We start from the raw sequence: 23,136 nt of genomic DNA on the forward strand, positions 1-23,136 counted from the left end.
AGAGAGAACTATTTAACATATTTACAACACTCCTTTAGAGCAAAACCTTGGGAGAGAACTGGAATGAAATATTATAAAGCCCTGAAAAAAAAAACAGATACAAACCTTAGTAGATCTATTTTACTGCTTTTTAGATTCTTAGCTAAAATGGATGGCTCTTTCTAGAGTAACAAATGATGCTAAACTTTATCCAGTATTTTTGCACATAGCTCCAAGCTCCCAACTCTTTCCAAAAGGCCACTATAATTTGAATTTCAAATTTCTAGGAGAATATGGCAGGGATTCCATTAACTGCTAAGACACTGAACACAGAAATCTGTTCCTCCTTCCACAACCACACAAAATATAAATAAGAACAAGACAATGAGTTAGAGAACAAAACCATACACTGAAACATATACTTGTCAAATCCTGTCATATAAAAGTGGACATTTTTATATGAAAAAATATTTTTGCTCCTAAATCAAACTTTAATAGGACACTTAAAAATATTTATACTATTAGATACAAAGAACAAATAGTCACATTTAAATAATGTGCTATTAAAAATGAATTCATTACTCTTGAGCTTACATAAAATTTTGTATGATAAAATATGTCATTGTACTTGTTCAGACAATGCAGTGAGCCTTTGTTTGTGTTTATTGGAAATGCCTTCCATATTCTGAGGCTCCAAATCAGAGCTTCCCAAATGGAATCTGCAGAGAAAAAACACTGATTCCAAAAAGAAGACTGTGCAAACAATACACAGTTCCAAGATAAATAAATCTATCCAAACCAACTACACTGTTCTTCCAGGTTAATCAAAGACTCCTGCCCAGCGAAATATATCTTCCAGAGAACATAAGATGTCCGCACGTCAAAGGCTTACAATTAAAATGATCTTCAGAATTAAAATTTTTTCATCAGCCCAAACACAACAATGAACAGTTTATCTAGTTGTACACATAGATTTAAAGAATCTTGGAAGATGTAAAATACATTCAACTCATCCTACAAAAGCCGATCTGACTCCTCCTCTGTTCACCAAAGTCGACCTACCCACCGAAGCCACCCCTCCACTCTGCCCACCCCACTCCACTGCCTTTACTGGACACTATGCTATTTGTCTAATATGGCAAAATCCTTACAAGCAAAAAGAGATTCACTGGATCTCTTTTGGCTCCATGGCCTGGTTTCCTTTCGGTCCACCTCACTGACATTTCTTTGGCCCCACAGCATGGGGGTACAAGCCGATCTGCATGGCTGGCTATACGGACATTTCACGAAGCGTTTACAATTGACCACACAAACACAATACCACAATGTAGGTCAACTTGTGCACTCAAATACCAATGTGAAACTTATATGGAAGTAAAGTATAGACATAAATCTGAAAGGGTAGAATTCCACCCAATGATCCTAAAATTATTTCAAGGAATCAATCTCCAAGAATGCATCATGAAATCAGAAGAGCCCAGTTAAGCTTTAAGAGGGGGGGAAAAGAAGAAAGAAAGAAAATGAAAGACTTTAGAAGCGGCAGCAAAGGTTTCACCAATCATTATATCATTGAGAGGGCTCAAACTACAGATGAAGTTAGAATACAGAAGATTGTAGAGAGGGCATTTAAAATTATTAACTGATCAAAAATTTGTAGTTGTCATTAAAAAAAAAATACAACTTAGCAATTCAGTTCAGAAAGAAGAATATCCCCAGGAACATACACATCTGTTTAATATTACAAGCCAACTGTCAACATCCTAAGTGAAGTTTTAATTTAATATTTTTTCTTTCTTGATGTTTTACCTTTAATCAATGCCTCATGAGAGTATCAGCTTTCTATAAGAAACTGTTAAATATAAAGAAATGTTATTGTAGCATGTTTATAAAATCATAGTTCGAGAACTTTTTATTTTTCCAAAGCCTGACCACAACTTAATTATCTGCAGGACATTCCAGGCTCACAATTGCAAGCTCCAGTTCCCAAGCAATTTTAAACAATATCTACTGTACAGGACAGAGGGTACACAACAGACCGCAACACGGTTATATTTCCAAAAGTCAGCATTAGGCCCTTTAGACATGGTTTTTATTTTCATTAAACAATATTTGTTTCCTCACTAATCATTAAATGGTTTTCATCACTATTGCCTGTTTTCCTTTCACATGCCGGCTGTTAGCATCAGTGTTTGTGTTCATAATAAATAAAAAAGTGACCCACCCGGTTATTTAAAAATGAACACACACGATGTCTGGTTCAACGAGTGTTAGAGATTCGGCAACATACTCACACCCTGAATACTGTTCTATTTTCATCTGGACTCTAAAAAACTTTCATAGAGTAACAGACTCTGTACATACTCCTTTAAATCAGGTTTCAGCTTCATGCCTGCTTATGTTATTGTGGGCACACAGATCTAATCAGTGGTTCAAGACATTTACGTGGGAAAATGGAAGAGGAAAAAGAAAAGACAGCAAGTTCATATTCCTGACCATAATGGAGAGGAGTTGAAAATACTGCCAATTCCTACAGACGGATGAGAAAAGCAGCCTGATTAAAAGTATCATGCCAGTAACTGACCAAAATGCGGGGGAGCAACTAACAGAGCATTCCAGAACTTTAGCAAAGACTCGGAGGAAGGAAATTAGAGAGAGAGAGAGAGAGAGAGAGAGAGAGAGAGAGAGAGAAAGAGTTGTACGCTATGAGGTATCAGGAAGAATTTAAAAATATGTCAAGTGTGGAAGAAACAAAGCTGCTTCAAAGTCAGAGGTAAAATTAACAGCCAATGGAAAAAATAATCCAATAAATAATCTGGAAAATCTTCAAGAAGTCTGATACTTGCATCGTTGTACTGGAACCACCAGAGTTTTCAGACAAGGAAATGATTTAAGTCCAAACAAACTAATTTTCGATTTCGGATGAACTGCCTCGGAGAGACAGAGAGGGATACACAATGCACAGCATGTACAACGTTTATTAGTTTCTGCGTTTATCAAATACTTTATCACACTTCCTACATGCCAAGCACTTTCAACGTGCTTCGCTCCTTTAATCTTCCAAAATTAGGTACCACTTTACTCCTATTACCCACAAGTCACCCACCAGTAGGTAGGGGAGCCCAGAGTCCATGCTCAAAGCCACCACGCCACAAGCCATCTCAGGTGACACTACCTTTACCAAGGTAAGAAGAGGTCCATTACTGGAGGGACCCACGTGTCTAACTTCCCTGACTCCCCTGGGGCCCTCTTCTCATTATGCAAATCCCCTCCGGCAATTCTGCTCCTTCCTTAAGGCCTCAACCTCCGCCTACGCTCTGATGCCTCCCCATCTGCATCTCGGGCTCAGAAACCTCCCCCCCCCCCCCAGGTCCACTTCTGTATTTACAACTGCCAAATATGTGTCCCTTGGCTTTTAAGCAGGCACCTCAAATAACTATAAAACCGCACTCATTCTGGCCACCCGCCTAGTCACCCACAATTAAAACCTCGAAGTAGTCTAGGACCCACTGGTTTTCATCTCCTACATCTAACAAGTCCCAAATCCTGTCAAACAGACCTTGGATCTGTCCTCTGTCCTCACAGTCACCGGCTCGGCTCGGGCCTTCACTGCGTCTCGAGGACACGCGGAGGCGGTGCCAGCTCAAGCGGTCTTCCTCCTCACCTCTGCCGAGTCCACCAATGGCCAGCAGTAGGATCCTTCCAAAATCCGTACCTGACCGCGTCCGTCCCCGGCCCCAACCTTTTCTAGTTCACCATGGCCTTCGGGATAATGCCCCTCCCTTCCCGTTCTATTCTCCTTCAAGGCTCAGCTCAAGACTCACCTCTCCAGGGAAGCCCTTCCCCCTTCAGCCCCTCCCAAGTGAAGCGGTCTTCACTTCCACCTCCAGATCCATACATACTTTGAGAACAGCAATTATCACCACGTGCTGTAATTATTTGCCCCTGGGGCTCTCTTTTCACTAGACTATGAGTTTCTCCCAGTCTCACTCACGTTTGCCTGCCTGATACCTGGCTGCATCCGTGATGTATGCTGGAGGCTCGATAAATAGCGAGTGAGGAAATGAAAGAATTCATTCTCAGAGATACCCTCCATTTCAAGCGATATTAAAAATCTAAGGCGGAGTGAAAGGGCACAATCTCGAGAGCAAGTACCTTTATTGTTGGCCACCCATATCCGCCGCTCTCCTCCTCCTGGAAAGAGCTCCCCGAATTTCCTTGGAAATCATTCTTCCCCTACTCTCAGCTATACGAATCGGGTGGAAGGGACACTGCTCCAGCCGCAGGGCTGGGTCCTAAGTAAAAGCCAAACTAACAGTATGTCCTCTCCCCTTGGGGACAGGGATGGATTTAAAAATAGGCTTGCGAGTCAATTCCAAGATTCTGACGGATACTACACGGACCGGGCCCCTCTCCTTCCCTGGATAGAGCAGTACGGGAAGCAAAGTCTGCAAGGACTACAGCTTTCTGGCCAGTGTGAAGCAAGAGCTGGGAGGTGCCCTAAGCAAGATGCTAACACCATGAACGGCAGAACAGAGAGGGTGAGAAAAGCCAGACCTTTGGTGACACTGTCGTGTCCCCTGGGTCCAGCCATGCCGGAGGTGAAGTCATACCACGAGACTTTTCGAGTGTTGTATAAATCAATACATTCCCATGATCGTTTAAGCAAATCCGCACTGGGTTGTCTGTAACTTGGAGCCATAAGGCTGCTGATACAGTAAGCTAGGGATTCTGGGAAGAAAATCAAGCGACACATTTGAAGGAATGCACAGGAAAACGAGGCAGAACAAAGGGTGAGAGTGGCAGCAAGTTAAACCTGACAGGCGATGGGAACCGTCAACACGGTGCCCCACACACAGGTAAGAGAGAGACTCAAGGTGCCCGCCATGCCAGGCGGCAGCCACCAGGCCCTCGTAAGGGGTTGCCTGTGAGCCCCTTATGAAAAGAATAAAGTTTTATAAAGAGCTAGAAAAAGAAATAAAAAAATAACAAATGTTTCTTTTTAAAAAGGCCTTTATGAGAAAAAGAAAAGGCTGTGGGATAATTTAATCTGGAGAAAGCAAGTCCTAGAGGCAATTTAACTTGGTGAAGGGTTATTTATAAGGAGGTGACTAAACAGCTGCTCTCCAATTTCACAGGGAAAAGAATTAGAGGAAATTGATTTACATTTCAGTCCAAAGCTGAGGCAGGCAAAAGGAAGAAGTGCTGGAGGGAGAACTGTTAATGACGAAAAAAAAAAAGTTAAATTAAAAACTGGGTTTTTTATGGCTTTCAAAAGATGGAAAATCACCTACGTTGATTACTTTAGTTTTCAGTCAAAGTAGTAAACACGTATTCGAGAATGCCTTCTATGCGTTTACTCACATTCCACGTACCGAATCCCCACTGCAGGCCAGGCACGGACCTAGGCCCCAGAACACAAAACCAATGACCGAGTCACTGCCCCGTCTCAAGGCTGTGGTGCCACGAGGTGAAATGCCGAGAAGCATCAAATCAGAGTCCCACCTCTCCTTCTCCATCCCCCACACCCAAAAGCAAGCAATAGGGTTCGGAGAGGGCGCAACAGCACTTGGGAGGTTAGGCAACGATGCGATCATTAAATGAGAACCCAAAACGGTACGGCGAAGGTGCCACGGCCGGAGTGCCTTGCTTAATGAGCAAATGCTTTGATTTCAGAAGAAAGAGACTAGGAGAGGAGAGAATGTGCCTTTGAAGATGGGTAGAATCTGAGTAAGTGAAGGGGGGTGAGCCATCCAAGCAAGAGAAACAGCAGGAGCCAAAAAAGGAGGCAAGAAAGCGGAGGAGGCTGGTTTAAAGCCGGCGGGATGACCGAGGAAGTGTAGGGTGTAAAAATGGAAAAATGGGTAGTACCAGCTTTATAAGGGCCTTTGAACGCTGGCCAAATAACCAAATTCACTGTGTGGGGAGTGAGCAGTACTGAATGCTTCTGAGCAAAGTAACCTGATGAAAGCAGCGTTCTCTGCACAGCGGCTGGGCTGCAAGGGAGATGGGGGGCTCAGAATGGTTGCATCATCTCGGCTCAGGCTCAAACTGGCGAGGGTCTGAACCCACATGGAGGAGAATGGACGAGAGCGCGGGAAGCACCAGGCGTTTACTCACTTCATCCATTTCGCAAATATGTGTGAAACTCCACACGGCGCTCTGCGCTGTGATGGGGACTAGAAGCCAGCGCCCGTCCTCTCTCGGGCTGAGAACTAACTGGCTGGGGAGGCTAGGAAAGGGGGTACCGACAGACACAGCTGCAAAAATGGTGCTCGGCGTGGACCAGTGTCTGGTGGGCTCTCATTCCGAGAATTTTATTTACACGAGCTGGAACAACAATAAAATCCCAAAATGTAAACAAGAAAAACCAATCCTCCCAAAATATCACTTCATGTGTATCATGGGAGACACTGATTTGTGTTGCCGGTTTGAGTCATGGAAAAGTATAGAAGCAGACATGCCCGTACTGAGTGAACGGTACCAAGTAATGAAGAGAAAAAAGGCTTTTTAAAAAGAGAAAAGATCTTTTTTAGGACTGAAATGTTTCCAGATTTCATCTTTTGACATAACTGAGATATAGTCACAGATTTCCCACTTACCCACAGATAGGTATTTAGAAGCTTTCAGAAAATTCATCACCTCTCCTTGATATCTCTTTTTTTTCCTCCTTTCCCTTAATTTAATTTTGATTTAACTTCCTCTTGTCACTGCTTGCTTACAAATCACAGCCTCTATGTCTGGAGTCAATTAGGGCTATAAAATACCCCACCACGCCTTCATCTGGGGACCCATTTCTATATATTTTCTTATTTCAAGAGGTAGAACGAAGAGCCTGTGACTCCAAAAGTTTCCAATCAACCATCACGTTCTATTCTTTGGAAAAGTATGCTTCTCTCCACAGCTAAGAAGACAACATCAAGCTACATATTTTGCAAGAGTATTTCCTTCCCACCTGTATAAAGACGAATTGTGCTTTGGGAATTCATTTGCAAAAAAAAAAAAAAAAAAAAAAAAAAAAATGGGCTGAGTGTGCGTAATAGATGCTTAATAGCAATAACATTAAAAAATCTTTCTACCATTTAAAATTAAATGTAATTTCCTTATTACTTTAATGAAATCCCTTGGAGTTAAAGTATTTAACTGGTCCCTTTCACATCAAGTATTCATTGTATAATTCCCTTTAAATATCAGGTATATTAGGTATGTAAACTGTCCATTGACAGAATAAAAACACACATTTCCACTGAAACCGAAACAGGAGAAGGACAAGGCAGCTTGATTCAGAATCTGATAATGGGTTACAGATTCTCTTCCAGTTCAGATTTATAGTCAAAATGCCATAAGAGCCATTTACCACCTCTAACCTTTCAGGTCATATTTGGAAGAGAAGTACGAACTGCCAAATCACTAAGAGAAAATGTGTCTGAGTCTAAAATTCTTGCCTGCTCCCTACTGCGGTGTTGAGCTACAAAGGGGAAGAGAGAGAGAGAAAACTGTATCTCCCAGGAAAACCACCTTAAATTGAAAGGTAGAGATGAATCGTACAAGGTTCTGCCCATGGGGAAGGAATGCCCTTTGTCGCTGTCTTTCAGGGCCAGCCCTGAGTGGGGCTGCAGTGCGATCCTGTCTGTTGCTGGCTGGTACCAGCCTAGTGACTAACCCCATCCTACCCCACAGATGCCTGATACACACAAGGAGAAAATTCTAGGGCTGTCGGGCAGACACCTAAACCGAGTCAGGACTATGGATCCAAAGTCAAGCCTTCTCTCTCCTAGCCCTCCAATCTCTTGCTGGACCGCCCCCTGGCTGAACCCAATCAGAAGCCAGAGAACAAGGAAGCCCAGCCAAGCACTCCATAAAAATCAGCCTCCTCGGGCAAGAACAGCATGGAAAAGGTAGAGAATGGATCTGGAAGGGCCAAAGGACAAGACAGGGCACACTGCATTCCCGATTTCTCACTCCTTCGGTTAAACTCAGCTTTTCTAGGGGATTTTACCATCCTGTGCTTTCCCTCCCTTGGGGCCTCTGTCACATGTTCTGTCCTGCCTTTCTCCACCTCTGCGTGTGCAAAACCTTCGAGGCCCACCTAAAGGTCACCTCCTCCACGAAGTCTCTCCTCAACCCTACCCAGAAGTAGTCATCTCTGTCCTTTTAATTCTTGAAGTTCCTCAACTGAGGACTTCTAGAATTATGAACGTGTCTTACACTTACGTGTGTACCTATCGCTACCCAGGTATTTTAGATATGTTTACTTGTTTACTGTAAGTTTCCCACGAGAACATAACCTCCATGAAAGCAGCGATTCCGTCTCATCTTTGCATCCCTAGTGCGAAAGACAGTGTGCAGCCTGTAACAGATGCTCAATAAATATTCACTGAATGAATGACTCGAATGCCCCCTTCCAGAGTGTAAGCATTTGAGGGCCAAATGGAAGTCTCTTTCATCTTCTATCCTAAACAGCAATCTCAACGCCTTCCTAACTCACAGGCAGATACTCAACAAATATAAGCTGGTCATAAAGTAGTTGCTTTATTTGAATGAGGATCTATGAGGTACCAGATACACTGCGAGCAGCTTAACACACAGTATCTCATTCACTCCTCACAACAACCCTAAAAGATGGTGTGGCAGAAGTGTGCCTCCAGGATCGAGGCCCTCATTCCCCCAACTTCCAGAACTGCCTGCTGATGGCTCACAGCTAAGTCTCTCTAAGGAACTGCCCTCAGCAGAAGGAAGCTGCTTCACCCTTAGGGGGCCTCCCCGGGGCAAGCCCACATCCAACGGCTGACCACTACCGTGGTTTTAGAGGCCTCACCCCCTGCCTCACCAGGGTAATTCTGAGGCCATCTCAGCTCTGGAGTCCTCCACAGGACTAACTACTGAATGAAGAAACAAAATCACTAACTAGTGCCTCAGACCAAAGAACGGAATTAGCAATTTTTCAAGTATCTGTAATGTAAAAACTGGGTCTCCTTCCTTCTCAGTGACTTTACTATTTAAAACCATAAACCTTCTACTCTTTTCCCCCAAAACGTACCTCAACACTGCCTTAGAAGAGATGTATGGTCACTGGGTAATTGTCAATTAACAACAACAAAAAAGTTGGGTTTGGAGGCAGCTGTATTTCCCCCACAAGGGAGTCAGGGACTTTCAAATATATATGATTTATGCACCAAAATGTGCTCCTAAAGACAGCAGATGATATGACAACACGCCAAGGAGAAAACCTCCAGAGAGCGGACCTGCGGAAGGCCAAGGCCTGGAACAGCACTCCCTGTGTGCACAGCCGGCCGAGCATTCAGAGCCTGGAGACATAGCAGGGAGTCCCAGGGACCCGGCGCACACGCTGACACCATCCTGGGCAGGCCACTTAACCTTGTGAACCTTGGTCTCTCCAGGAGTAAAGGAGCCTAACTTAAGGACAGTCGACTACGCTGTAGCGCTGGGAGCACATCGCCAGGTAGAATAGGTGCTCGACAAGTGGTAGCTATTATTGCCGCTTCTGAGTTTGTAGAATGACAACCAGAAAGGTAAAACATCAATGCAACATTTGTGGATGATTTTCTTGTACAGGTTAAGAAAGTCCGATCGAAAATCCAGCTGACTTACAGGAAAATTACTCCCTTTACAAAAGGTTTTACTGCAGACTTCCTTTAAATAGGGGCCCCCTCCGCTCTGCATTTAATATATAATCAGATACTGCTTATTCATGATTTTTCTAATCAAAAGATACTAATTTTTCTCCATTTCCTACCACAGCAAATAAAATTAATCTGCAGGGAATTTTGCTTTTTCTGTTTTACTTTTTTAATCTCCTTTTTTTAATGTTTATTTTTGAAAGAGACAGAGTGCGAGTGGGGAGGGGCAGAGAGAGAGGACGAAGACACACAATCGGAAACAGGCTCCGGGCCCTGAGCTGTGAGCACAGAGCCTGACGTGGGGCTCAAACCCACAAGCCGAGCCGTGAGATCATGACCTGAGCTGAAGCTGGAGGCTTAACCGACGGAACCACCCAGGCGCCCTTTCCTTTTCATTTCAGAAGAAATATGTGCTCATTAAAGAAATCCGGGATGATAGAAGCAGAAGAAGTCACCTGGAGTCCCGTCTCCCAGAAACAGCCATGGTTACCTTTTGTGTGTTCCCTTCTGATCACTATTTCCATACCTAGAGGATTTTTTTTTAATTCTATATACATAGTTTTAATTACATCTGGTTTGGGCAGTAACTCTTTTAACCTAAAATGGTCAGCAGTTTCACTCATGGCATGGCCTGCTCTGCAGTGTGCCGTATTTCCCTAATAACTTCCCTGTGCTTGGGAATACTGCCACGGTGTCTCTTTTATAAAGTACTTGTGACAGTTGCCATCACAATCATCTTCACAATCGTCACCTTTATTATTATTGAAACTATTGCTGGCAGTTTTTAAACTCAAAGACCTCACACTTCTAGAAGACAATATATTCATTCATTAAAAAAAAAGGTTTTTTTAATATTTATTTTTGAGAGAGAGAGAGCAGGGGACGAGCGGGGAGGGGGGGACGACACAGACTCCAAAGCAGGCTCCAGGCTCCACACTGTCAGCACAGAGCCCGATGTGGGACTCGAACCCCGCGAGCCATGAGATCGTGACGCAAGCCGAAGTTGGATGTTTAACTGACTGAGCCATCCAGGCGCCCCTCATTCTCATTTTTATTTTCTTCAGTTTTGCTTTTACAATGAAATCTTTAGTTCACCTAGAAATATATCTTTTTTTTTTTTAATTTTTTTTTTTTCTCAACGTTTATTTATTTTTGGGACAGAGAGAGACAGAGCATGAATGGGGGAGGGGCAGAGAGAGAGGGAGACACAGAATCGGAAACAGGCTCCAGGCTCCGAGCCATCAGCCCAGAGCCCGACGCGGGGCTCGAACCCACGGACCGCGAGATCATGACCTGGCTGAAGTCGGACGCTTAACCGACTGCGCCACCCAGGCGCCCCTAGAAATATATCTTAACGTATTGTATGTACAATAAGAGATAAGGACCAAAAAACAACAACAAAAAATCTTTCTTTGTTTTCAAAGTGCTAATCAATTATCCTGAATCATCACTGAATAAACCTCCTTTTTCTTACTGATTTACAATACCTCTTTTATCAAAGGTTATACATCTAGCCTAATATGCTTCACTGATCAATCTACAAACACATATATTATTTTTTTGTCTCTACAATGTTTTATTATCTGGCAAAACCAGTATCCCCACCCTAACACACACACACACACACACACACACACACACACACACACCCCTACTCTTCTTCAAAATTATTCTCACATCTTTTTTTCTAGGTGCATGTCAGGACCACTTACAGGCTCCTCTCAAAACAGTTCTGTTGGAATTTTGTTGAAAGCTGCACTAAACCTACCAATTAATTTAGGAATAATTGATGTCTTTATAACACTTTTTCTTCTCTTCCAGTACACAATATGTGTTTCTGTTTATTCAAGTCTTCTGTATCTCTCCCCAAAATTTTGAAGTTTTCTTCAAATGGGACATTTCCATTTCTCATTAAGATTGCTTCTAGAAATGCTTTTTGTTACTTCTGTACATGTTTCCATTGGATTTTAAGTGGTCATTAACTAGATACAGGCTGGCCATTGATTTAGTACGTTTGTGGTGCACAGAAGCACTGGGGGCCTCTGTGGTAGGGCCAGAAAGTGCCTCCTCCCCCAGCTTGTTTCACAGCGCAGACAAAGCAGCCCCACTGGCCCAATCAGCCAGTTTCCCGTCACTGACGTACAACGTGCTCACACCCACCACCTACTCAATTTCACTTGTTCTCCATGGCTCTGCTCCCACTTAAAAGCTTTTCCTACTACCCCTATCAGCTACCCCCTTCTATATTCCCCAGCACTGATAATAAACTCTAATATTCCTTGTATCAATATTAGGACATTCAAACATTAAATGACACTGAATTTTTTCTATTTGAGAAAAGATTAAGCAGACAACAAGTGAATTGACATAATTTTTACCTTTTTCATGTTTGTTTACTTATTTCGAAAGGAAGAATGATGGAGCGTGCTTGGGAGCTAGCAGGGGAGGGGCAGACAGAGGAGAAGAGAGAATCCCCAGCAGGCGCCAAACTGTCAGTGTGGATGGGGCTCAATCCCACAAACTGTGAGATCATGACCTGAGCTAAAATAAAGAGTTGGACACTTAACCGATTGAGCGACCCTGGTGTCCCTGTATTTTTTACCTTTTTAAGAGATTATAAATTTGAAACAAATTTGGTAAAAATACACTATTTGTTTAATATAGTTATAAACTGTGGGCACTTGGGTGGCTCAGTCAGTTAAGTGATCGACTCTTAATTTGGGCTCAGGTCTAGATCTCACAGTTCATGAGTTCAAGCCCCACACTGGGCTCTGTGCTGACAGCATGGAGCCTGCTTGGGATTCTCTCTTTCCCCCTCTCTGCCCTTCCCCTGCTCCTTCTCTCTCTCTCTCTCTCTCTCCCGCTCTCTCTCACGTGTGTGCACAAAATAAATAAATAAACATTTAAAAAAATAAAAAATAAAACGATGATAAACTAAAAGTGGCTCAAATATTTCAGTAGGGGTTCAGGTAAGTAAGTTATGTGAAACTACTTTTAATGGCTATGCAGTCAAATAAATTGAACACAATCTACACTGACATAGAAAAATGTTCACGGGGCGCCTGGTGGCGCAGTCGGTTAAGCGTCCGACTTCGGCCAGGTCACGATCTCGCGGTCTGTGAGTTCGAGCCCCGCGTCAGGCTCTGGGCTGATGGCTCAGAGCCTGGAGCCTGTTTCCGATTCTGTGTCTCCCTCTCTCTCTGCCCCTCCCCCGTTCATGCTCTGTCTCTCTCTGTCCCAAAAATAAATAAACGTTGAAAAAAAAAATTAAAAAAAAAAAAAAAAGAAAAATGTTCACAATACTGTTAAGGAAAAAAGGCAAGAAAGGGGCAAAAAAGACTAACACCAGTATAGAAAAATTCTTTTTGTTTAATGGGAAAAATATCTGGAAAAATATACAAGACTGTAATAGGGGCTATTACTCCTGGCCAGGAGTATTATCTGTGAACTTTATTCTCTTCTTTATTCTGTTTAATGAGCAAGTACTACTTTTCGTTGTTAAAGATTTTATGTTTAAGTAATCTATACACCCAACACGGGGCTCATATTCACAACCCCGAGATCAGGAGTCACAGGCTCCACCACCAGCCAGGCGCCCCAAGCACTTACTACTTTCATAGTCAGATTTTAAAATAATTAGTGAACGTCAAAAACATATCTTGCTGATAGCATCCCATTATAAGAAGAGTATATAATCACTATCAAATCAAATGTATTTGTAGAAACATACCAAATGCCAGCTGTGAAAAACAAAACTCATCTTCTCATCGAAATGAAAAATTGTGAGTAGGTAGGAACTCAAGAGGAAAGTAACACAAGGCATTGATTGAGCAGTTGTCACTGCAAAATTTTTGCATTTTAAGATATATCCTGGGACTTACAGAAAGAAGAGTAGTGAATCCTGGAACCATCCTGTCAAAAAGGTCCTTAAGGATTATCTAGCCAGAACTCCCATTAAACAAATAAGAAAAATGAGAAAAAACAAAAACAAAAAAAGAGGTTAGGTGAGTTCTCGAAGATCTCAAAGTTAACTAATGACAAAGTCCAAAAGTATTTATAATTCAAAACCTATGCTTTTTGATTCCTTTCTCAATTCTGGAGAAAGATATGCTGCAGCCTGTCACTTCTATTTAGAGTATAAAAGGCAAATGTTCGTTTACCAGGGTTTTCTTATCATCTAACTAAAAAGTGAACAAGAATGTGTACAATACTGTGAAATGAAGATTTACTCTCTTGGTTAAGGAGAGCTTCTGTGCTCTAACAGAAAGCTTTGACAAATAGCCAAACATTAGATTGTGGCAAGCAGGAGCTAGCAAAGTCTAGTATTTACACACTTTGAGGTCAGGAAGAAAAAACTACTACTGAATTTAAAATTGCAACTGGGCTGCGGGCTTTTCCTACCTGAGTTCTAGGAGCTCATTCAATCCACCACCCTTCCCTTCCTCTGGTGTATTCACTTTCTTTTAGACTGGTTCTTAAGGGACCTCTTTTTAAGTCAATTTTAAACCTTGTATGTCTTAAACAGAGTAAGTTTTTCATATACAATCTGTAATTAACCACTGTCGATTTCACTGATACTCTGCCCACCAGAGGGAGCCCATGTAGATTTCCATGTAATAAGAAACCTCAAACATGAAGTTTGTATGAATTCTAGAATATTATTCATGTATCAATATTGCAAACTCACTTAATAATATTGTATTTCTATCCTCCCCAAAAGATAAAAGATAAATGAGGTGAGGCATGTAAAGTCCTTAACAGAGTTCCTAACCTAAAGCAGAAGCCCCAAAAGGATTGATTTTCCAAAATTTGTATCCTCCTGAGTACTAGTTACAGTAGTCAAAATAAATTAGCAAATTAACTTTTTACACAAGTTGATGTGAGCTTGGTTGATATCTGTCCTGATACACGGTTCCGCCCTCAATATATTGACAAATGTAGTTCTCAAGCCTATAAAAGACAGCCAGAACCTGGAAGGGAGAATTCATTAAAAATGTCATCCTCATTTGGGTGGCTCAGTCGGTTAAACGTCCAACTTCAGCTCGGGTCATGATCTCGTAGTTCGCAAGTTCAAGCCCGGCATCGGGCTCCTTGCTATCTCCCTGTCAGTGTAGATCCTGCTTCAGATCCTCTGTCCCCTTCTCTCTCTGCCCCTTTCCCGCCTGTGCTCTCTCTCGAAAAATAAATAAAACATTTTTTAAAAAGTCATCCTCAGGGGACCCGTTTCAGCAGTCCTGTCCTTGTAGGTACACTAAACTATCGGTGACCTGCCAACTAGAAACTGAGGAAAGAGGGAACCCATTCTAGAGTTTTCTTGGGATGAAGGAGAAAAGCAACTATCCCTGAGAACCATGCTTCTGTAATATGTGACATGATCATCACCACCAAGATTAATTTCTTCAAAGAACGAAGAAGGCACAACTGGGAGGAACAGAACTCTGCATAAGAACTTGGCATCGAAAGGAGCCCAACCAAGTCTCGGCTCCCACCTGCAGCCCGTGAGGCTGGCCCGCCTTCTCCCACTTCTCACCACGACAAGGCCCAGCCCAGCGTTTGCTGGGTCTGAGGTCGACTGCACACGTCAGTACAGCTGACCGACCATAAGTACCGGGTGCCTATTTTGTAGACTCAACAATCTCCAAGATCGAAACATGACGAAGCGGGAGGACCCCGCTGGGTTCCAGCTATGCTCTCCAACCCAGATTTATCAGAAAGCACTGCCATTGAGGACCTATCTACCACTTGCTGTTTCAACAAAACTCCCAAGTCCATTAGGCTCCTTGGAGGTAGTCTGTCTTGTTTAGAACTGAATGACTGGCATTCCACTCTTTGAAAACAACACAAAATTACTGTGATGTCTATTAACTTTTCAACCAGAAAGCTGGGAATTCTTCTTCTTCTTCCTCTTTCTAACCCCACTCCTTACTACCTCCTACGCATCTGCTTTAAGCATCCTCGTCCGTCCATCCTACTGCCACTGGCTTCCCCACTTTCTCCTGACGTCCTGCAACCTAATTAGCCCTTCTAGGTCAGTCCTGTTACATTCCAAACCCATCCTCAACATGGCCGGGTATTTTAAAACACAAATATGATCACGTCAGGCCCCTGCTTGCGTAGCTCAGAGCACGAAGTTCAAACTTTGCAGCACGGCTGACAGTGCTCTCACCCAAGAGGGGCCAACTTCTCCTTAAAGGGCCAGAGAGAAGACGTTTTGGGCTTTGCAGGCCTATATACACTACAACCCTGCACTCTAGCCCCAAAGCATCCACGGCCTCCATGTACACAATGCACGTGGTCACACTGCAATAAAACCTCATTTGCCAAAACAGGCGGCAAGAGGGGGCGGGGGTGTGCCCGGGGGGCTCAGTCGGGCAAGCCTCGTACTCCTGGTTTCCACTCAGGTCGTGATCTCATGGCTCATGACATCGAGCCCCACATCTGGCCTCGGGCTGACAGTGTGGAGCCTGCTCAGGATTCTCTCTCTCCCTCTCTCTGCTCCTCCCCCATGTGCCTGTGCTCCCTCTCGCTCTCTCTCTCACAATAAACACATGAACTTCATTTAAAAAACTGGCAGCAGGCCAGATGAGGCCCGTGGGCCAAACCGGCCCCCCTGCTCTATCCAGTCCAGTGAAGCGTCATCTCCCGCCACCCTGACCCTCACCCAGGGCTCTTCCAGGGAAGGGCCCCTCCACCGCAGTCTTGCCTCTGCTCCCCTATCACCCTGCTGTTGTGCCTCTGCGCCTCTGCTCACACTCTTCCCTCTGCCTGGAACGTGATTTATCACCCTTCCTTTGTCTGGCGGAACAGGTCTTGTCCTTCAAGGTCCAGGCTGGTCTTCCGCTAACTGCCCCTCAAGGAGATTTAGTTTTCCTTCATCTGTATTTCTGAAGGCCTGAGACACGGGTCCCAGAGCTTTTTGTGTCCTCACAATTCCTGACACATATTAGGTGTTCAATGTTGAGGGAGGACGAGGGAGTAGATGAATTATTGAATAAAGGGAATTCCAAAAGCTGCAGTCGTCCTAAGTTCTGGAAAAAACTCAGAGGTGCAACCCACGGGGGCTCTCAATACCACAGGTCTCCAGCACGGAGCTCTGCTTACAGTACACACTCGGTTAACAGGATCCATAAAAGCACAGTATCCTGAAGCTAGAAGAGGCCTTGGAGAACATCAATGCGGTGATTTTAACCAGTGTGTCGCTGGGTGTTAGGCTTGCTCCCCAAGGGGCTCCTCAAGGAGAAGAGAAAAGGGTGGGAGAGTGACAGGCTGGCTAATAAACCATTCTCTTCCTAGCCCCTGACTCCAGCCTCAGCCCAAGCTGTTCCTTATTTCATCTGCAAAAAGGTTTCTGTACTAAAAAAGAAAAAAATCTAGAGGATTCTAAAAACGCATGTTCTGTTTACAGCCTCCATTCTAAACCTGTACTGTTTCCTGACATATTCCTGTCCTGTTTCGCCATATCTCCAGTATCTCTGGTTCCCAATGACCCCGGCACCTGTTGCCTGACACTGCTTCTTAGAAGAATGTTCCCTTGACTGAAATCCCCAGTTTAGGAAGTATTACACGCAATCCTTGGAATAATGTCTATTTCCAGCTACTCTGGATAATAATCCAGGTGGTCCCTCCCAGCTCAAGGTCTGGGTCCCTACACTGGCACACAAGGCCAACTGTGTGATTTCAAAGGACTCAAGGAGGACCTGGGGAATCAATGCTGAGCAAGTTACAGGTGTGACTCATACCTGAGCTGTTGTACTATGTACGTGTCTGCTTCTCCACTAGACTATAAACTTCTTGAGATAGGAACTGAATCGTAGTCATAATAAAAGAAACTATTTAATGTTTACTCCAGATACTGGAGTAAGTGTGAATATATATTGTGTAATATGAAGGGATCATATTCGGATCACACATTTCTAGAACTGGAATGTGCACAGAGATCAACCAGCTCCAAAACTGAAAGCAAAGCGACACAGTAGATTAACACTTCTTCATTCATTCAAGAAATATTTATTGAGTACCGGTGTTCCTGTACTGTCTAGAACCATGGATTCAGGGGTAGACGACACAAAGTCCTTGTTCTCAGGAGGCTTATATTCCAGTGGATGCACAATAAATAAATGGATACAACACATTAGATAACAAAAAGAATAAAGCACAGTGAGGGACAGGAGAAGGAAGCTACTTTATACAGGGCAGTCAAGGAAGGTCTCACTGAGGCAACATTTGAACAGAGACCTGAAGATCAAACCACATAGAACCAGGGGAAAAGTGTTCCACACGGAGGGAACAACAAACACAAAGGCCCTAAGGTAGCAACCCATCAGTTCAAGTGAGAAAAGCGAAGGGGTCAGGGGAGCTGGAGCACAGTGAGCAAGAGGAAGGGGGGAGGAGGAAGAGGTGAGGTCAGAGAGGGAGCAGGGACCAGAGCAGCCGGCTCTGGGCCACTATAAGAACTTTGACTTTCAGCCAGAAACTCAAGATAATCAGTTCCTTAAAAACTCTAAATGAAAACAAGACATGTAGCTTTCACAAAAGCAATATGTAATCAACAAAGAAAACTTCATCTGCGTGCCTTATCTGAAAACAGAATTTCCAGAGCTCAGGGTCGCTATTTTTTTGTTTGTTTGTTTATTTATTTTTGAGACAGAGAGAGACAGGGCATGAACGGGGGAGGGGCAGAGAGAGAGGGAGACACAGAATTGGAAGCAGGCTCCAGGCTCTGAGCCATCAGCCCAGAGCCCGACGCGGGGCTCGAACTCACGAACCATGAGATCGTGACCTGAGCTGAAGTCGGACGCTCAACCGACTGAGCCACCCAGGCGCCCCGGGGTCGCTATTACTTATATGGAATCACAACATCTTTGCTTTACAAGAAATCGCAGTCATGTAGTCTGAGCTCTCAGTGTAACCAGTGGAAACTGAGGCCCAGAAAGAGCCTGCGGCCTGCCTGCTTGTACTACAGACCTGGTAGTAAACAGCACAGGTTTTCTGAGGGTCTGGTCCGTGCTTCCCACTGGCTGGGATGTAGTGTGGGAAACAGCGTCACACGAGGGTCAAAGGACCTGGCTTCTGCCTCTGGCTCAGTCCTATGACTCAGCTACCATCACTCTGAGCCAGTCATGTCACTTGCCTGGGCATTACTTCTCTCACCGACAAAATGAGAAGCCCGAATAACGTGAACGCAAGATCCTTTTAAGTACTTAGCGACAAAGTCCATGGTTCTGCTTTAAGCATACAGATTCTGTTTTTACTCTGTATCAGGCAGGAGGCCAAGCAGATTTCAAGTTGAATGTCAGGCCTAACAATTGGCTGCCTCGGCCACAGTGCTGCAAAGGATTCTGAGCCCTAAGATCTACTAGGAAATTAGCACTGGCCTCCACGGTCACAGGGAGGAAGAGAGAGGAACGGATGCCTGCTTGCCACACATGTGCCGTTGCTGATAAGAGTGCCACCTTAACCAGCAATGCTGCTGTCTCCACCACCGATGCTCTCAGTACCTGCACAGGGGATTTTCACGGATTCCTCTGTGAACTTTCTTGGTTCCCTTTTGTGAGAAAGAAAGGCAAGTACAGGAAAGCTAAACGGTTTGGGGAATATAGCTTAGAGCCACTGATGAAAACATCTGAATGGCCTACATGGGGTGAAGGCGGGGGGCAAAGGGGGAACTAATGATCAGTATGGTTCCCTATGATACATAGTCTCAGAAGATGCCAGTAATTAGCCTGTGAGTTCAGAAGGGTATGATCGTACCCATGTGATAGAAGTGAAAAATGAGACTCAGGTAAGAGGACTTGCCCAAGTCACCCAGTTCTACGTAGCAGAACCCAGATCTGAAGCTACGTCTTCTGAATCCAAGCCCCAGAGCTCTGTCCACTCTCAAGGTCCCCCGCACTCGCCTCACAATCTAAATGAGTTAGCGAGGTTCCCCCCGCAAAGTGGCACACTCATCATTATTGAGAGTTTTTCAGCTACGACAAGTACCACATCCCGAGATAGGAATGTTATTACTGTCTGTAATTTAATGGGTAGACAGGCATTGAGTATACATGAATTCAACAAAATTGAGCATAAAAGTTAAATACTTAAAGGAATGATGACGAAACCAGCCTATGGGGTAAATTAAAAATCTAGTTTCAATACAGTTTTACTGATCTTGATAATACCTCTAGGACAACTCAGAGAGATGGAAAACTGACATCAGGAATGAGAAGAACTAGAATTGGCCGGCAACGTGCATCTTAGAAACGATCACGAGTGCTTCGAGGAAGGCATTCAATGAGAGATGTTACTATCACCTGCTACTGTTCCTTAGGTCTGACGACCAGAGCTAACCCCGAACCAGAGTACGTGCTCCTGGTATTGACCAGACTTTGACGTATAAACAATCCAGGACAAACAAAACAACAGCCGGCCTTCTGACACATCTGATTGTGGCAGGAGCACAGGACACCCCCTCGCCTGCTCTATACTAAATCTGGGGGGAAGAGGGTGTAGGGGGAATGGTTGCAAGAACAGGAGGTAACACACCAAGCAACTACAACATAAAATCAAAATTCCTCAAAAGAATGCAAAAAACAAAAAAAATGCATGTCTTCCCTACGTCAGGAAGGGCAAGAGTCCTGAACAATGCAGCCTATGTCCCCACTTAACTGACTCTCCAAGCCTTAACACCTACTCACATCTTCAAATCTCAGAAATGGAACTTCCAATGGCGTGCAACCAAACCCTCTCAAACATCTCTGACAAGCAGTCATCCCTCTGTTTAATTACCTCCAGGGACAGGAAATTCAGCAGCCCGGGGTCCTGTTACTGTCCCTGAGGCTCATTAATTCAAAAGCCTAAAGCACATTCCTATCCCTCGGGAAAAGGCCTAAGGCCTAACCTCAATAAGGGTTCCATCCTAACTGTGCGTCTTGTCCCCACCACCTGCGTATCTCCTACTCCTGAACACGAACCAAAATCAGCACGGTGTTAATAAATCAGTGATTTCAGAGTTAGAAAGGACCCGCCCAACACCCAAAACGGTGACCTTCACAGATAACAACTCCACATGAGGAACCTCAGGAAGAGCCTGGACCAAACTGGGGGGAGGCAGAGGGAGAACGTCCTAGTGTCCTTTCGTCTCATTTCAACCTGAGAAGCCCCTCTTCTGATCTGCTATAAATAGGGGATCAATGCAGTTTAAAAGTCTTCTGCCGTTTGAAGGGGAAAAAAGGGGGAACATTTACAGGTAAATAAACTAAAGCCACAAAATTTGCTTCATAACCTCGTACAGCTAATAGTTGCAGCGTTAAGACAACCACCTGGTCTCTTGGCTCCTTCTCTAGTACTCTCTACCGCATAACATCTGTCTGTCTGCAGAGCAAAGTTCCCACATTCCAGCCACACTCACATGCTTATCAAAACAATTCAATAGCATTGCAAAGTGGCATATTCCTCACTCACTGGAGGTCAGACAGTATAAGTTCCTCCAAAAAAAAATCTGAAATGTCATTACCGCCTAATTTCTATGTGATTTAATACGTAGACGCGCACTGAGTACACATAAACTGAGCATAAAAGTTCCCTATTTCCACATCTTTGTGCATCTCTTCTCTTGAGATCCCATTCTCCACCTTCTGACACTGGAACCATCTACTCCTCTTTCAAGATTTGTTTCAGGCATCATCAACTCTCCAAAGCCTTTCTTTGCCCTCAGGGAGAATGGACCACATCCTCCTCTGTACCCTGCACAGTATCTATGAGGCTGTAGGATACTTGTTTTGTGACCGTCTCCTCCACCATTCCTTTTAAATTGTGTCACTGTAACAAAGCAGGTGCTTAGTAGATGTTTACTGATGGACTACCTGTATTCACCTGGCCCAATCCGCCTTCTGACCCTTGATTAAGCTGCCACACATTAATTCATGCATTTAGAGATTCATTTAAAACTATCTGAGTGTCTACAAAGGACCAGGCATCGATCTGATCGGACTGCATGCCAAAGAGAAGTGGATTCACCGTGAAATTCATGAAGTTTAACTTTCAGGACCCCTCACCTGCCCCTTCCAAAGCTCTGAACCTCTTCTTGTGCTTCGGTATTTTTATTTCTTAAAGGGGACAGACAGAATCGTACAAGCTTCAAGCTCCACGTACACCAGATCCAGTTTGGTGCCAACGATACAACAGTGAACAGGGCAAAATATTCTCTCTCCACTTAGAGAGTTTCCTGTTCAGTGTGGAAGACAAGACAACCATTTGTCCACTCATTCATTTATTCAAAAACCATTTACTCAACAGTGCTAGGAGTCAGGCACTGGAGATTCTGAGGTCACTGCTCCCGCCCTCAAGAAGTTTTCCGCTCTCCTGAAGGAAAGCCTGCTGTGTCCAGGAAAGAGAAAGGAGTTTAGAGGACTGTAACAGAGTGTTTGTGAAAGATTATCCTAAACCTAAACAGTATCCTATCCTAAACAGTATCAAGACTGGTCCCTACTGATCCCTAGCTTGGGCCCTTAACCCATAGCGGGAGGCAAGACGAAGAGAGAGGTCAGGTGAATGTGATCTTTGATCTCACTGAGCCGGGAAGGGGAAGAGGAGGGGAAAGGGGAAGGAGAGAGGGACGAGACGAGCAAACTGAAGAGGAGACTACACTGGGGTCAGTGCTGCGACAGAAAAGCAAAGGCCTGTGGGGAAGTGTCTCCGGAGTCCAAGTCCGCAGAGACGGCGGGCCCAATACCTCGCAAGGCAGCCCGAGAACTCTGCGGACAAGAGATTTTCGAGTTCCCCAACATGCCTTCCCATCCCTCGAAACGAGGCTGTTCCTTTCCCAAGACAGCTGTCGGCTCTCCGGTCCCCCACTCCAGACCACTTTCTCCAAGCTACTCCTTCACACAGCGACTACCACCCAGGGGCCGGTTTGGGGTCTGGGGTCCACGTCGCGGGTCCGCCCCCCTCGCCAGCCCGCCGTTTCCATAGCAACCAACTCACCACTTCCCGCGCCCGGCTGGAGAAGTCGCTCTTGGGCCGGGGGCTCCGGCGGAACAGCTCGTCGCGGCTGCCGTCAGCCCCGCCGCCCACCGCCACTCCCAGGGCTTTGTTGCGCGTCTTCACGGTCTTGACGCTGGCCCGGAACAGCAGCGTGATATCCACCGCCATGGCGACCCACACCCCCGACCCCCTTCCCGGCCGGCCCACGTCAGCAGTTTGCGACGGCGGCGTGCGCCCTCCCGGCCGCCGGGGGACCGGTCCAGCTCCGCACGCCTCCCCCCCCACGCCCGGCGCGAGCGCGACGCGAGAAGAAAGGTTCCGGCCTCCGCGGGGTGACCGCGGCGAGAGGAGAAAGGTTCCGGGCTCTGCCCGCGCGCGACCGCGGCGGCCCGGGTCCTGCGGCGCGCGCCCCCGCGCCCTCTTCGCCTCCCGGCAAAGCTCGAAGGGCTTGGCTGCAGGGAGAGGTCCCGCTTGGGGCGGACGGGCCGAGGGAGCGAGAGGATCGAGAAGCCAGAAGATTGGCTCCCCTCTCTGGGCTCTTCCACTGGCTGGG

At 45.0% G+C, this 23,136-nt stretch overlaps 1 protein-coding gene across 2 annotated transcripts in view; it reads right to left on the reverse strand.

The window, feature by feature from the left end:
• The window catches only part of STX18 (syntaxin 18), a 123,386-nt gene extending 100,460 nt beyond the window's left edge, over positions 1 to 22,926 (reverse strand). The window contains exon 1 of one of the 2 annotated variants that reach the window (XM_043572979.1): positions 22,584 to 22,926. In XM_043572979.1, coding sequence (XP_043428914.1) covers positions 22,584 to 22,751 — 168 coding nt within the window. In that variant the 5' untranslated portion in view covers positions 22,752 to 22,926. The remainder of the gene's footprint in view (positions 1 to 22,583) is intronic. The other variant, XM_043572982.1, reaches the window with a different exon arrangement.
• Positions 22,927 to 23,136: the final 210 nt, after the last annotated feature.

This window comes from Prionailurus bengalensis, chromosome B1 (genome assembly GCF_016509475.1).
Source record: "Prionailurus bengalensis isolate Pbe53 chromosome B1, Fcat_Pben_1.1_paternal_pri, whole genome shotgun sequence".
In the NCBI taxonomy this organism is placed as follows: domain Eukaryota; kingdom Metazoa; phylum Chordata; class Mammalia; order Carnivora; family Felidae; genus Prionailurus; species Prionailurus bengalensis.